Consider the following 15,968-nt stretch of genomic DNA (forward strand, 5'->3'; position numbering starts at 1 on the left):
TGCCGCCCTTCTCCCGATGGGAAATTTTAAAAAAAAAAAAGAAATTGGAGACTTTAGGCCTTTTACCTTCTAAGAGTTGTGCAATGACGTCCCATGGGCCCAAGTCACTGAAAAATGTGGGCCACGAGATCCATTCCCCACGGACCACCCCCTGAGCAGGCATTGGTGTGCCATTACAAAGTTGAAAAATAGCCGACAAGAAAACAAACGGAGCTAGGCCTATATACTACAATCAGAAATTGGAAAATATTCAATTTCTTAAGATGGAAAAAAGTGAAAATAACGATAAGAGAAGCCAAAGCTGAGCACATATCAATTCTTTAACCAGTAAGATGGCGAGATACCAATATGTCTAATCAGGGCTATATCACCCTTTTTTTTCCTTTCCATTTTATTGAAACATAGTTAGTATGAAATAGTTGGGACTTTAATTACACGTTGTCATCAAACACTCATTGGAGTTGTAAAATGTAAGTGTTCATTTCCTTAAAATGATTATATATAATCATCATTAAAAACACACACACATTTCCTACAGTACACATTTAGCCTAAAGAAAGTAATGCTCCATCATCATTTGTACAGTTGAGAGCTGTATCTCTTTCATCACCCCATGCAAAAAAGAAAATTAAGAGTAGTTTTTCACCAATTATTTTTGCATTTATATATCATTAAAATAGTGGGATGCGCAATTTGTAGAAAGCATGGACAGCTCAGATGCTATTTCATATTTTCTTTCTTTGTAATCTCTTCTTATTGCATAGAGATGTCAGTTCATTAATGATGTTTTTCCAATCCATTAGTCGCATTTATGACATCCTTTATCAACAAGTTCAGAAGGAAAAAAAAAATCAAACTGATGAGGTCAAAAGCACCAAAATGACAGAGGTGAAAATTGAAAAGAAGGCACAGAGCCGAGAAAGAGAGAGAGAGAGAGAGTTCGGTGGGATGTACTCAGGCTGTGATAGTCTTTGAATTCATCATGAATTGTAGTAATAAACCTACAAAAAAAATTACAAAACCAACGAAACAATGAATGAATGCAAAGACTTTGAGGAAACTTGAACATTACCAAAGTGCAAGTGGCAAGCAGCAAAGCAAAGCTAAGAGATACAAAAACAAGAAAGAAAAGAAAAGTGCAGATGGGATGATAAAAAGTTCATATGCTTTTTCCGATGTTGTCCCTTCCACCACCCAAGAACTCCAGGTACTTAATTACGTACTAATTAGTAATACTGCTCATCCCGAATGCGAATCTTTCACACTCTCTTTCTATATCTACATATATATATGTGTGTGTAGTGTCCAGGAATTTTGATTAATCATCAATCTTTTCAGTAAGTATTATCAGCGTGTGTATAATATATATGCATGGCTAGAAATTAATGGTATGAGGTAGCTAGCTACTAGCTAGTGATGAGAGTCTTTTTCGAAATGGTTGATTATTCTTCTTCCCATTATTATTGTCCAGATTTGTGCTATACCACAATGATGTTAGATTGGACAGTTGAACTTCACTTTGAAGATAATGGGTATCCATCAATCATCAGAAATAAAGAAAAAAGAAGAAATGCATAAACAAATGATTGCGAGAAAAGATATTTTCTTTTTACCAAATTGGATTATTCTCTTTCTTGTTTTCAGCAATATTCTTGAGTTGTAGATGTGGGTTTACTTTATTTATGGAGAATAGCCACTGCCCACAAGCATAGATTCTCTTCTTTGTGCTGTAGTAAATCTAGAGCCCTCCATTTCCAAGCTGGGGGTTTCGCTCTCTCATGGGAATGGAATGGTTGGATGAATGTGCTCTGTATTTCCCCTTCCTGCTTTGATTCCCTTTTCCCCTCTGCTGATGAAAAGATTGCCTGCTTTTGTCCTTGTCTTTACCTCTCCTTTTCATAGATGATGCTCTTTCTATCTTTTTGAGTTTCTAGGCGGTTTTAGGCACAATGCGTAGCTGTTTCTCACATACTGTGTTGCATATTCACATGTTTTATTCCGTCTTCAACCTGCTCTTAGAGTTTTGGGTATAAATACCTCGATATCATTTTGTGTTTCTCCTCATAGCACCACCGACCGTCCTGAGTTTATCACTAATTCTTACAGTAGTAAGTGGCCTTGAATACTGGAGGGTGCATTAATTCCATTTCTGGCAGCCAGACATGAGTTACACAAATTCTTCAATGGGTTCTGGTTAGTACCAACATTTCTTTCTCCCGCAAGTATTTTCTTGTTTTGCACTATTCATCAATGGCGCTTGCCTGCATTTCACTGTAATGCTCGTTCCATTCCACCCCTAACCTGGATAAAATTTCCAGGAAGTAGAGGAGCAAGGAGAACATTTGACTTTGGGAGGACATATGTGGTTAGGCCTAAAGGCAAGCACCAGGCTACAATTGTTTGGCTGCATGGCCTGGGTGATAATGGCTCCAGGTAACGTTGATTTAGACATCAGGAACTCACTCTCTTAGTACATGGTTGTCTGCATCCTTCTCCTGTCTTGCTTGAAATCAAATGGTCCGGGAGCTACTGTTGGGAACATTCGAGGAGACATCATTCTACAGATTTTAAAATTTCTTGTGATCAATAATTGTCTCAGTTTTGTTCTATAGAAATTGCAAGCATCAACGCATTATCATCGGGGTGGTGCACTTCATTGATCAACTATTTGCTCTGTTTTAAACCCTATATGATGCTCCTTAGGATCTACAAGTACTATCTAATTTGGTTCTGCAGTAAACGCATTTCATTTTCAAGCTGGAATTTCGTACTCTGAAGCCAAGGATAGACTATTGTTTTCTGGACTAGTGTGAATTTTTGACTTAGTGTGCAATAACAGCTTCCATTTCCTTTTCTCCTTTATTACTAGGAAAATGCTGGAACTTCCTTAGAGAAAAGAAAAGAAGGAAAGCAACTTAAAGAATGTTAATTTGTTGACAGATTATATGTCTGTTCATCTGCAGTTTAATTACTTTTCTTTCTGAGCCGGCTAACTTTTTCTGGAGATTCTTTCACTAATTGCGGAAAGCAACTGCGGCTTGAGCTTTAACGTTTGTCCTACTTATCTGATTGAGTTGATAGGGGAAAGTGGCGCTGCCATAGAATAATGGAACCACTTTACCTCTTTTGGTTTAAATTTTTTTGTCTTGTTTTATCCCGAGCTTTCCTTGAAGATTTTGAAAGCACGACGTGCCAAAAGAGGAATTATTGTTCAGGATATCCATACATATTTGGGACCACTTGTTCACTTACTTGTTATCTTGTCAATTAGCAAATAGAGGAACCATTGTTCAGGATATTCAAACACATTATGCCGAAAGATGTGCAGAATTCTGAAGTTTAACAGATAGTCCGCATTATTTGTCTGCATATTCTGAACAGGAGTGCTTTCCGGTGGCTTCTCCATGAGCATTTCATGGTCTTTATATTAACTATTTGGCATCTGAAGAGTTGAATTCCAGTTGCTCCTTATATCCTGAATGGATGGTTCGTTCTGGGACTGTATTAGATGCATTGTATCCATTGATACACCATTTCATGAGTGTTACACATGATTAATTAAAAGTTCAAGCATCACAGAAATATCTAACCACCTTCACCTTTGGATCAATAAAATTTATAAAGTGCAAGGAAGGAGTAAAAATCCTCTAAATGTCTCTCTTTTTCTGCAGTTGGTCGCAGCTCCTGGAAAGCCTTCCACTGCCAAATGTAAGAGTTTGTGCCTGCCCCATCTAAAGTATTTCCAGCTTTGAAACTAATATTTGATCTTTTGTAACTGCTTTTGGTACTGAAAGGGTAAGCACATTTTGCAGATTAAGTGGATATGTCCAACTGCTCCCACTCGTCCTGTGGCTATACTTGGCGGATTTCCTTGTACTGCTTGTAAGGCTATATCAGAAAACTTCAATACAATGATCTTACTAAACTACTATTTACATGAACTTTGGTCTTTTACCAGGGTTTGATGTTGGAGAGCTTTCAGAAGATGGTCCTGATGATTTGGAAGGCTTGGATGCTTCAGCAGCACATATTGCAAATCTTCTATCTACAGAGCCTGCTGATGGTAAGTCCTGCATATGCCTACATCACTCAGTATGCATTACCTTCAGTGAATTGTACAACTTTAAATTTGATATATTTCATATGAAAAAAATAATAATAAGAAAAAAAGCATACAGATCTTATTACACTTTACAGCTCCTGCATCTAGATAAAAACTTTGACTAAACTAGGCTCCATTTCTTTCATTTCTTATCTAAGCTATATTATCATATGATGTCAAAATAAGTTTCTCAGGCAGTCTTTAAAGAAATTGATACAGATATTCTGACTTTCGATGTACAATTGGTGGAACAGTTAAACTTGGAATTGGAGGCTTCAGCATGGGCGCTGCCACTGCTCTCTATTCAGCAACTTGCTTTGCCCATGGAAAATATGGAAATGGAAACCCTTACCCTGTCTACTTGAGAGCTATTGTTGGTCTAAGTGGATGGCTTCCTGGTTCTAGGTATGACAGCAATTTATTAGCTTCTCATGTAAAATTTTGTCACCAACAAGTCCTTTTATCTACCATTTGTAGTGCATAATAAACAGAACTGGAAAAATGTGTCAAATTTTACATCAAGAAGAAGATTACTTGAACCTCAATTTATGCAAAACGATAGTAGGGAAAACACGTAAATACTATTTGTTGTAAGATGGCAGTTACTTTAATTGATGCTCAATAAATTTCAAATTATCATTGTCAATAGAAGCTGATTTTTGCGACAAGAACCAGTTTGGAGAAACAAATTTTTAGCTTGTGAGAATGCTTTGTGCTTAGATGTTTGTCGTTTAGTTTTCCTTTCGTGCAACTTTGTGCTATAAAGATTGAACGGTGTTCCTACGCTACAGCGCTCTTCTACAGAACCCCTTACTCATTAGTTAACACCTGATATTGTGCAGGAACATGAGGAACAAGATTGAAGGATCACATGAGGCTGCAAGACGTGCTGCATCCTTGCCCATCATGCTATGTCATGGAATGTGTATGTACTTGATAGAGCACCCTGCATTGAAATTCTATAACTTTCTATTCAGAGCTCCTATCCAATTTGTAGTCATATTACATGGGGGAACTTGGGTAATTTTTACTTAGATCAATCCAAAAGTAGAAGAAAGACTTTCTTATGTCACTAAAGAAGCAGCATGTGGCTAATGTAAGGAGGATTCCCGTAACAATTGAGTGTTATAAATTTCTGCTATTGGCAGGGCATTTGGTCATATTTGACTCGTTTAGGCTTCCCTCGAGAACTTACAAAATGAGCCTCTGAATATACGCACACAAGCACTTCAAAACTTGTAAGGTCAAATGGTTGGATTATAAAAGCATGCAAACTATAAAATGCTTGTCTTTTTGTTATCTATTGCTTGCAGGTGATGAAGTTGTCCCTTATAAACATGGAGAAAAGTCCTCCCAAATCCTGAGCTCAGCCGGATTTCGATGCCTTACATTCAAAAGCTATGACGGGTATCTGATCTTTCATCAGAAAGCTAAACGTACAATTATCTAGCTGGAACCATATGCTGAATGTTTACCTCATTCTGCAGGCTTGGCCACTACACTGTGCCAAAGGAAATGGACGAGGTTTGCCACTGGTTAAACGCAAGACTGGGGTTAGAGGGTTCACGATAATAACTGCTCGCCAGCCATCTTATTTCTTGATCACCGTTGCCAAGGGAAATGGGGCGAATCAATAACAAAGGAAGAGCTTACACTTGCAGATGCGGGAAATAGTAGGTAGACATATAAGGGCGTTGCAGAGTGGAAAGTTTAAATCCTAGGAATTAATCATGCTTTTGGTTTCTTTTTTTTTTTCTTGTGAAATAAAGTTTTGGGGACTTGTTTCGTTTCATTTCACTGCTAGCTAAGTTTTAAGTATGCTCTCATTACAGTATGTTGTAATCTACCTGAACGACTTTTAAGCAGATCTTGAACCTACATCCTTTCTAACAAAGTGTTGACTAGATTGAAGCAAAGATAGTTTCTCTTTTCTTCTTGTAAGATGGTCCTGTGACTAGAAAGTTGGAAATCTACATCTATTTCAACGTCTTCAATCCCACGATGAAGAATGTTGTATGCAGAAAAATTAAAAAGGCCACCACTTATGATGTTCACAAAGCTTTTTTCACTCTCAAAATTGAAGCAATTTATTAGTACCAGTGTTAAGGACACACCCAATGTGTGTGTAGTTTAGAAATAATTATATTGATTTTTATGAATATATTCATTTTGTTTTTACAAAAATAAATTTTATATAAATTCTTCTTGAAAAAAATTACAATTTATTAGTAATTTTTTCTTTAATACAGTTATAGTTAATTCGACAATTACTACATCTAAGAGAGTTATTGGGAGATTATATTAGCAAATATGATTAGGTGGTTAGGATAAAAATTAATTTTTTTTAAGTGCAAAATTGAAAGTTCAAAAATTGACCCAAAATGTTTAACTCACCTCTCTCTTCTTGTTGGCTAGCTTACCAAGACAATATGGATTACTCTTTAAGTACTCCCAAAATTAATTTAAAGGAAAAAGTTAACCATAAATTGAGGGGAAGAAACGAAAAATTGAAAGCCGATTACCCGAGGACCGAACATTTGAACCTCCCTCCTCTTCCTTGCTTTTCATTAGGGTTTAAGAGAAATCCTCAACGGTTGCCTTCAGGGGTTTTGCAGTCTTCCTATCTCTCTCTCTCTCTCTCACACTAACACGCCGTCAGACACCCGCACTATGAATTACAGGTTCCAGAATCTCCTCGGAGCTCCATACAGAGGTGGCAACGTCGTCGTTGTCAACAACACACTCCTTGTTTCACCGGTCGGTAACCGAGTCTCCGTCACCGACCTCAGTAAATCAGAAACCCTAACTCTACCATGCCAATCCTCCACCAATCTCCGCCGCATCGCTGCCTCACCTGATGGCATCTTCCTCCTTGCCATTGACGAGAAGAATCGCTGCCTCTTCATCAACCTACGCCGCCGCGTTGTTCTCCATCGTATCACTTTTAAACACCCTGTCTCCACCGCTAAATTCAGCCCTGACGGCCAGCTCATTGCTGTAGCTGCCGGTAAGCTTCTGCAAATTTGGCGCTCCCCTGGGTTTAGGAAAGAATTTTTCCCTTTTGAATTGGTTAAAACATTTGCTGATTGCAATGACAAGATTACTGCTCTGGATTGGAGCCCTGACTCGAATTTTATACTTGCTGGCTCCAAAGACTTGACAGTTAGGTTGTTTTGCTTGAAAAAGCTAAAGAGTTACAGTAAACCATTTTTGTTCTTGGGCCATAGAGATGCAATTGTTGGCTGCTTTTTCGGAATTGACAAGAAAACTAACAAAGTTTTGAGGGTTTATACAATATCGCGCGATGGGGCGATATTTAGCTGGGGATATAGGGGTGGTGATGGTAAATTTGATGGAGGAGGACTTCAAGAAATTTCAGAGCCAGAGTCTCCAGGTACACCGGAGCAGAATTTTGATGGTAATCTCACAGTGAAAAAAAGGAAGGATTTTGATGGTAAAAATGGAACTTTGGATGACGAGAGTGACTTCTTGTTGCATAGGCTGAAATGGGAACTGATGAAGAAGGACTATTTTATGCAAGCGCCAGCAAAGTTAACTGCTTGTGATTATCATACGGGACTTAATATGTTGGTTGTGGGTTTCTCAAATGGAGTTTTTGGCCTTTATCAGATGCCTGATTTTGTCTGCATTCAGTTATTGTCCATATCAAGAGAGAAAATCACGACCGCTGTTTTTAATGATCTGGGGAACTGGTTGACATTTGGGTGTGCAAAGCTTGGTCAGTTGCTTGTTTGGGAGTGGAAATCAGAGAGTTACATACTGAAGCAGCAAGGGCATTACTTTGATGTGAATTGCCTAGCATATTCTCCAGATTCCCAGCTTTTGGCTACGGGGGCCGACGATAATAAAGTCAAGGTATGTGAAAGAAATCAGACCTGCCTTTTCGTGGTTAGAGTCCTGACTTTCTTCATCTGCTGAAAGCACTTGCTTTATTCGCTAGTCAATTGTAGATTGGCTCAATTAATATTTTCTTCTTGTAGGAAATAACCTTCCCTGCAAAATACAATGACAAACTTATAAAATGAGTCTCAAATTTTTTTCTTATTTTATTATGCAGAGTATAATTCATGAAGTAGAATGCATGTTTCACAGTCCTGCAAGATGTAGCTCAATGCAGATTTGTCTTTATAATAGTGATCTTAAGCAGTTTGTCTTGTCATGACATGTTCACTTCAGCCTGAAAATTTTTGCAATTACACTTAGTTGTTGTTAATTTGGCCTCAAGCTGAATCATGAGATTTATTTCTTTGCCTTACAGGTATGGACTGTTTCATCTGGCTGCTGTTTCGTTACATTCTCTGAGCACACCAATGCAGTTACTGCACTTCATTTCATGGCTAGTAACCACTGTCTTTTGAGTGCGTCGTTGGATGGGACTGTTCGTGCGTGGGATTTGTTTCGGTATAGAAACTTTAGAACATTCATTACTCCTACTTCTAAACAGTTTGTTTCTTTAGCAGCAGATCAGAGCGGTGAAGTGATTTGTGCTGGAACTCTTGATTCTTTTGAGGTCCGATGAATTCTAGTTGGATATTGACATGGCCAAAAGCATTATTGTTTGTTTCTCACAAACTTTTCTTAAACTATTATGTTCTAGATATATGTTTGGTCAATGAAGACAGGAAGGTTGTTGGACGTTCTCAGCGGTCATGAAGGTCCTGTTCACGGGTTGATGTTTTCTCCTACAAATGTAAGTTGAGAATGTGACATGTTTCCTGTGGACATTGTACCTTGGCAGTTGCCAGGTAATTGTATGTTTGTTCTTATTCTGTGAAGTTAGTTTAAGTTTTCTTTTCACCTTGTAGGCTATCTTAGCTTCCTCTTCATGGGACAAAACTGTTCGCTTGTGGGATGTTTTTGAAGGGAAAGGTGCAGTTGAAACTTTTTCACACACACATGATGTCCTCACTCTTGTTTATCGCCCAGATGGAAAGCAATTGGCTTGTAGTACTTTAGATGGGCTAATCCATTTTTGGGACCCACTTGAGGGCTTGCTAATGTATACCATCGAGGGCCGTAGAGATATTGCAGGAGGACGTCTAATGACTGATCGCAGATCGGCTGCTAATTCAATGACTGGAAAATGCTTTACCACCTTGTGTTATTCTGCTGATGGGAGCTACATATTAGCTGGTGGGAGTAGTAAATACATATGTATGTATGATGTCGCTGATCAGGTTAGTTTGCTTTCTTTTTTATGCATAGAAATTCAGTATACCACAAATTTACGCATGGTTATGATTTATTAAATCTGATGCTGCTATCCCACTTTGATGCTAGTTTTTAGCGTTCTTTGTCCTGAGGCCTGAGGGCTCAGATTGCTAGGCTAACTTTACTTTTTTCTTGACCTGCCTGCTTTCCGCTAGTAGGAGCTAGAGTAAGTTCATAGATATGGTATTCTTCATTCTTCCATTTCTTTTTTGAATGAAGTACTGACGTGAATGATATGTTCAACAATTTTGAATGTCAAATGTGTACATATGCATAAGTAGTTCTCTGGTTTTCTTGAATATCCAGCAGGATAAGGAAGCTGATGAACTTGGCCTAACCTTTAGCTTGAACCTTTCTTTTGCCTGCATAATCTTGTGTCTCTCCTAATATATCATTGAAATGATTGGTATCAAATCTTTGTCACCGTTTCAGTCCCAAAACAAGAATTTCTTTGACTTTGTAAACTCTAGGTGCCTCATTTGGCTTATGCTAATGAATTCAGTTTTAGTATCTTGGATCGAATCATAACCACATAACAAATATTATTACAAAGATCTTTTGTTAGTGAAATAGTTAGAAATAAAGATAAGGTGGTTTGGCGAACTAATTCATTTGAGTTTCAAGTCAAAGGGGGATTTTCATGGAGCTGGACATTGCAGTTTTCCTTGATGAGGCATATTTACAATCCTCCTCTGCCACTTATTTCATTCAAATGCACACACACTGAGACACACACGTATGAGCAATTATGATGTTTTCAAGTTGTTTTTTTGTGTCTACTCTTGATTCCTTGTATGAATATTGCAAATTTGTAGGTGTTACTTCGCAGATTCCAAATAACCCATAATCTCTCCCTTGATGGAGTTCTTGATTTCTTAAACTCGAAGAATATGACAGAAGCCGGCCCACTGGAATTGATCGATGATGATAATAGTGATACAGAAGAAGGTGTGGATAAGCAAACACAAAGTAAGTTGGCATATGATTTGCCAGGATCAATGCCTAATCATGGAAGGCCCATTATTCGAACAAAATGCCTGAGAATTGCACCAACTGGCCGGAATTGGGCAGCTGCAACAACAGAAGGAGTTTTGGTCTATTCTATGGATGATTCTTTTATATTTGATCCCACCGATCTTGACATTGACGTCACACCTGAAGTAAGAAATAATTCTTTCAGCATTTTGTTTATCAAGTAAATTATATTGGATTTAATGCAATAAAATTGTAAGAGGAGTCAAAAGTATGACCGCATTCGCATTCTCTAATGGTGTCCTATAGGCGGTCGATGCTGCATTGAATGATGGTCAGCCAAAAAGGGCTTTAATCCTCAGCTTACGGTTGAATGAAGATGCACTAATTAAGAAATGTATTATTGCTGTCAGTCCAGCTGAGGTACCAGCTGTTGCTTCATCGGTCCCTTTCAAACATCTACAGAGATTATTAGAGGCACTAGCACATCTTCTTGAAAACTGTCCACATTTGGAGTTTGTTCTTCGATGGTGTCAGGTAATTTTGCGACTTTAGTTGTTCTGTCCATTTTTTTTTTTTTTACACGAGCAACATCCTTCAAGCATGTCTTTAGATCTCTTGCAATGGGCTGTTGATTAATTTTTTGCTTCACAGGAGCTGTGCAGAGTCCATGGTCCCTCTATCCAGCATAATTCCAGAAATTTGCTCCCTGCTCTAAAATCCTTGCAGAAGGCTATCACTCGATCACATCAGGATTTAGCCGATACATGCTCATCAAACGAGTATATGCTTCAGTATTTGTGTTCCACAAGCCACAAGAGATGATGATCATTTTATTGGCATTGTGGCACGTTTCTCAGGAAGATACGTGGTTATGCATTGTCGTTGATTAGGCAAGGAATGTATTCGTTTTTGGTAATTAATATAGCTGCTCCACCACAAAATGTGGTGAATTATTTACCAACCTGGACTCAATGAAGAACTTGTGAAATAGTACGAAGTTGCCATTGTAGAACCCGTGTTGATCAGCAGTAGGAAATCATCGGGGAGATAATGACGCTGATTTTTTTTCTTCTAAAATTAAAATGTACTGCCATTTTTTCAAGTAAATGATATTACTTAAAGCTTAGCTTTGGAGCTCCAAGTGCATACTTTATCAAGTGAGTGTCGTTAATGTCTTCGGTCTTCACCAAATTAAAAGCTTTTGTCCATGCTGAGTTCTTAAAAACGTTTTTTTTTTTTTTGTTTTTTGTTTTTTGTTTTAAACCTAGGGTAGGAATGTAGCTCTTTTGTTACACAACTGTCGACCTCATTAAGGTGATTCGCACCCTCTATCATAATTCTACTTTTATAATGTGGTCACATACCACATAGTTCATAATTCAGGAGACACTTGGCATTGGACCATGTCTTAAGGGGTAAATTGCAATTAAGTTTCATTTATATAACTGGTTTTTCATAGTTGGTGGTAATGGCAAAAATTTATCCTTTGCATGATGAGTTCAAGGGTAGAAGATATCATCTTCAACCATTAGAAACACACAGGTATTTGCGCAATCAATGAATCCACAGCGCATTTTTCTTCTAATTCCCAGAGCTCTTGAAAATCTAGACATGATTTTTCACTCACTTTGCAACCTAGTCGTCCAAGAATTACAAAAGTTTTTGTTTTATAGATAAGGATTACTAAATTTATAGAGGGAAAATTATTGCCAACTAAAAATCACTCGCCCATGCAAACAAAGTCAGACCACAACCAGACAGACTTCCTGAAAAGCAATTCCACCAAAACACCAGAAACTAGTCCTATTGCATCAGCTAGTGCCATACGAAGGAATCACATTCTAAAATTTAAGTAGAGCCAATGCAACGGCTCTATTCTGTTATACTTTCAATCAATGCTTGAAATTGTCTGCCGACCCACTAAAGAAAATCTCTACGACTTCTGCAATGTAACTTATTCCACTTTCTCTTGTCCATCAGAGGTATCTTTCAGCTTTTCTCTAAGCTCACCAGTCTGCATAACAAATAGGAGTTCTTAAGTATTTTACAACCCACAAATCCAAACAAAGATGATTGATACAGTCAAAAAGTACCTGGTGCATATTAAGGATGATATCTGATCCTCCAATGAACTCCCCGTGAATGAATATTTGAGGGAATGTAGGCCAGTTGCTGCACCAAAGATAAAAATAAAGCATTCTCTGGTCAGTATTTCCGCCTTAAAATCCAGCTACATCTCATTCTTCTATGTATTCACTTTCTATTACAGATAAACAAGCATACTAACTGATTAGAGACTAAAAGAGGTATAAGGTAAACCACAGCTTATCCAAGTGATGCTTTGAAACCAACATTATTCAAATATTACAAAAACCTGTAGATTCAAAATGACACAATCAAAGACCATGGTCTGGCAGCAGTTGCTGAAGGTCTAAAAAGAAAGTCATAATCAATAGGTTTCAGGTTGTCAGAGAAAAGCCTCCGAAAGTTCATTTAAACCTAGTGTCCACATCAAATTTACAGTTTTACAACAGATTTATGTTGCAAAGAGATGTACAGAAATAATTATAGCATCCTAAGCAATTTGAGATGGTTATCTTATTATTTGGAATACTTAACCATGCACCCCATGCTACCTCCATCACACACCTCAGTCATAGCATACTTCCTACTAAAAATGAGCTCCAAGGCAATCACTTTTCAGAGGGGGAGGGGGGGGGGGGGTTTCCTCAGATGGATCAATATGCAGACAATGTTATTCGTCTAAGCAGCCAGGAATTAATAATAATGATCATGGAAGATCAATGCGAAATTTTGTGCAGAACATTGAACATTTCAATGCACACTTCTGCAAGACATGATTATAACTCAGCTTCAGCTTCAAGAATAACTTAATCGGTAGCACAAACAGAAAGATAAGAATAACTTCTGGGAAAGATAACATGCAATATTACAAAAGCCATTTGGCCGACAAAAAAGAGAAATTGTATCACCCATATAACAATACCTGAAGGCTTTCACAGCATTCTTCAGCTCAGGGTCTTCCAGTATATTTCGGGCGCTTATAGGTACACCTGCAAGTGCCTAATTTATTGCTAGAATGCCATAAAAAAAATAAAAGTCTCTACACAGAAATAAAAGTATATATAATTCTAAAACAACATGCTTGAACTAGTTACACTTGGCACAGGATATAAAACAAGCATACTCGCTACGTACCATACTTCCATCATTTTGTGGTTTACGATTGTCTACTTTCTCACATTCATGATACAATATTTTGCTTCAAAGTTAGTGCTTATCTCTATAAGAGACTGAACTAACAAGATAAAACTTTCAAATCTTACTTGAAAAGACATGTGCAAGGCTTCCCCAGAATAACTATTTGCAATTATCAACATTGTAGGCCACTCTCAAAGCTAAAATCTTTTTATTTCAAATACACAATTAAAAGGTAACAGTGTCTTTTAACCTGAGATGCATTCATGATCGATTAACAAATTTTGACTTGAATATTTCAGATAAGGAAATGGAATGTGTGCAAACATACTGTATTCTTGCAGCACCCTCACTGCTAATGAGCTGAATCCGCAACGAGGAAGATCTGGGACTCCTTTCATGTAAATCATCACAGGGTTCTCGTTGACATCCTACATTAAAAGCTTATAAATCAGCATTTTTAATGGATGTGTATTATATAGCTTGTGAGTATACTCGTCTACAAATGCGTATATTGCCGACAAAATCTAACAAAAAACTTTTGTGGCAGGTTAGAAGAAAGATATCATGAAGTAAATCTAAGAGAAACCAGACATTCAATGTAAAATTATGGTGCCAAAACTGCTATAGGGTATTCACCTGTTCAACAATTTTATTCAGTGAAAGTCCAGAACCCTCAAGCTTACTAGTGGGTATGAAGTCTTCGTGTGTATCAGGATCATGTGGCACAGTAGTTGAATAGCAGGTTGCACTTCGATAAAAGCATCCAGAAGCCTAACCAAGACAAAACGCAGTTTTTTAGTTGCATAGAACCCACCAAAATGGAAAAAAAAAAAAAAAGACAAATGAAGGCAACAGTTCTTTGAAAAGAAAACACCTATATTCATCAACAATTAAGAACACACATTTCAATGATGAAAAGGGACAGAACTACAAAGGTATGCAGGGTCTTATTGCCATCAGTACTTCACAACTTAACCCCCTCTTTCCAAAAAGTACAACTTAGCATTTGCGGTCAACAGAATGGACAATCTGACAAGATAGATTCCATTGCGTTTCCAAATAATATATTCAGGTAATATACTAATAGTGGGCTTTTCCAAAAAGGAGCATTAGAGCAGATACCATGGGAGATCATCTGCGTGAAGAATTTACAAGAAAAATGGTTGGGCCAATCTCAAAGAATATTCAATTACCAGCTACCCTTATCCTGGATAAATAAACAATCAACACCCGGATACCAAAGAAGGCCAAGAAATGCTAAGTAAGGTGAAACAACAGAACCAACTCTCTTCTAGGAGTAACTAAACCACAGTAGAATCTTTCAGTAACCGCTTTATAATTATTATATGTGCTTGTGCACTTAAACTTGGTTATACCTATAACACAACGTCACATGACTTTTGAGCAAATCATATTACAAGATAGAAGAATTGCATCCACTCTTACAATAGCAGAGGATTGAGCAGCTGGAAAGGCCGCAATGCTCCTCCTCAGTAAACCCGCCAATGACCTTGACATAATGGTAGAGCTGATATATATCCCCCTAAATGCCTCAGCTGCACAGATAACATAAAAATGCAGGTTAGAAAGGCCTTTCCATTGGTAAATACGCGCCCCTTGAAATTTGTTATTACCAATCCTATTTCTATTAACAGCTGCATAGTTATCCGCACCGCACAACTGCCTTAAACAGCTTTTTAACCCGAATAAAGATTAAATCTTTACCCAAATCTTAAAAGCCTGATGGGTCCTAACTACACGGGAAAAAGGAAGAAGAAGAAAAATTCTTGACTGACATATTATCCGAAAGCCATGGAATTATCCAAGACAAACAGTATCAATCCGAGAAGCGAAAAGCCACAGAAAAACAATTACGAAAGAGACAAAGATAACAAGAAGCATGGATTCATTATACCATTTAATTGATAGCCGATTATACTGAAAACATGGAAACATCGGTAGTAGTAATAGAATTATAATCTCAATTCCATTAAAGATGGAAAGGGTTTGCAAATACAAAGATAAAAGAGTAGTAGGCTTACTAATGGAGAAATGTCCCACGTGCAGCGGCAATAGCCGAGGAACCGCCAATTTCGGAACCAGGAATCGAACAGCTATCTGGTACAAGATGGATGGAAATTTTTGTAATAAATTGGAATTACTGCATCCCCCGAACCTTTAAAAAGCTACCGTATAAAAAACCCTTTGTCCCCTTGAAAAATCAAGGGATAATTTCAGAAACAATTTCCCTCAGCTCCCTTAAGTTTATATAATTACATTGACCACCCTAGGTGCAGCAAAATTACTAGAATTTCCTTTACTTAATTAGTTGATTCATAAAGAAAAATACCATATCACTACGACCAGCAAAACATTCCCAATTCTCTTATAATCTACAGTCGCCTCCTTTCACCTCTCTCTCTAACTCCTCTCCTTC

At 37.6% G+C, this 15,968-nt stretch overlaps 3 protein-coding genes across 3 annotated transcripts; 2 read left to right on the forward strand and 1 right to left on the reverse strand.

The window, feature by feature from the left end:
* The first annotated feature begins 982 nt into the window (after positions 1 to 982).
* Positions 983 to 5,996, forward strand: LOC113768289 (acyl-protein thioesterase 2). Its single transcript, XM_027312573.1, has 10 exons — positions 983 to 1,207; positions 2,107 to 2,193; positions 2,319 to 2,433; positions 3,672 to 3,708; positions 3,813 to 3,882; positions 3,959 to 4,063; positions 4,357 to 4,507; positions 4,945 to 5,027; positions 5,416 to 5,509; positions 5,590 to 5,996. Exons 2-10 carry the CDS (start codon positions 2,163 to 2,165, stop codon positions 5,672 to 5,674), a joined length of 771 nt encoding a protein of 256 aa, XP_027168374.1. The 5' UTR covers positions 983 to 1,207; positions 2,107 to 2,162; the 3' UTR covers positions 5,675 to 5,996.
* Positions 5,997 to 6,631: 635 nt separating this feature from the next.
* On the forward strand, positions 6,632 to 11,435 carry LOC113768825 (periodic tryptophan protein 2). Its single transcript, XM_027313326.1, has 7 exons — positions 6,632 to 7,978; positions 8,382 to 8,633; positions 8,721 to 8,813; positions 8,929 to 9,300; positions 10,150 to 10,494; positions 10,616 to 10,843; positions 10,961 to 11,435. Exons 1-7 carry the CDS (start codon positions 6,773 to 6,775, stop codon positions 11,129 to 11,131), a joined length of 2,667 nt encoding a protein of 888 aa, XP_027169127.1. The 5' UTR covers positions 6,632 to 6,772; the 3' UTR covers positions 11,132 to 11,435.
* Positions 11,436 to 11,904: 469 nt separating this feature from the next.
* On the reverse strand, positions 11,905 to 15,711 carry LOC113767743 (monothiol glutaredoxin-S15, mitochondrial-like). The gene is made up of 7 exons (XM_027311923.1): positions 15,574 to 15,711; positions 14,978 to 15,087; positions 14,168 to 14,302; positions 13,860 to 13,959; positions 13,317 to 13,383; positions 12,403 to 12,481; positions 11,905 to 12,323 (listed from the first exon to the last, which is right to left on the reverse strand). The coding sequence occupies exons 2-7, from the start codon at positions 15,047 to 15,049 to the stop codon at positions 12,264 to 12,266; spliced, it is 513 nt and encodes a 170-aa protein (XP_027167724.1). The 5' UTR covers positions 15,050 to 15,087; positions 15,574 to 15,711; the 3' UTR covers positions 11,905 to 12,263.
* Between the last annotated feature and the right edge of the window lie 257 nt (positions 15,712 to 15,968).

This window comes from Coffea eugenioides, chromosome 4 (assembly GCF_003713205.1).
Source record: "Coffea eugenioides isolate CCC68of chromosome 4, Ceug_1.0, whole genome shotgun sequence".
Lineage (NCBI taxonomy): Eukaryota > Viridiplantae > Streptophyta > Magnoliopsida > Gentianales > Rubiaceae > Coffea > Coffea eugenioides.

Coding starts and splice junctions, on each gene's coding strand:
- LOC113768289 (XM_027312573.1), top strand. CDS start 2,163: ATGAGTTACACAAATTCTTCAATGGGTTCTG. Junction 2,434..3,671: donor CTGGGTGATAATGGCTCCAG/GTAACGTTGATT, acceptor CTTTTTCTGCAG/TTGGTCGCAGCTCCTGGAAA. Junction 3,709..3,812: donor AAAGCCTTCCACTGCCAAAT/GTAAGAGTTTGT, acceptor CACATTTTGCAG/ATTAAGTGGATATGTCCAAC.
- LOC113768825 (XM_027313326.1), top strand. CDS start 6,773: ATGAATTACAGGTTCCAGAATCTCCTCGGAGCTCCATACAGAGGTGGC. Junction 8,634..8,720: donor GAACTCTTGATTCTTTTGAG/GTCCGATGAATT, acceptor ATTATGTTCTAG/ATATATGTTTGGTCAATGAA. Junction 10,844..10,960: donor TTGTTCTTCGATGGTGTCAG/GTAATTTTGCGA, acceptor TTTGCTTCACAG/GAGCTGTGCAGAGTCCATGG.
- LOC113767743 (XM_027311923.1), bottom strand. CDS start 15,049: ATGTCAAGGTCATTGGCGGGTTTACTGAGGAGGAGCATTGCGGCCTTT. Junction 13,960..14,167: donor TGAATAAAATTGTTGAACAG/GTGAATACCCTA, acceptor CTTTTAATGTAG/GATGTCAACGAGAACCCTGT. Junction 12,482..13,316: donor AATGCTGTGAAAGCCTTCAG/GTATTGTTATAT, acceptor TCTTTGGTGCAG/CAACTGGCCTACATTCCCTC.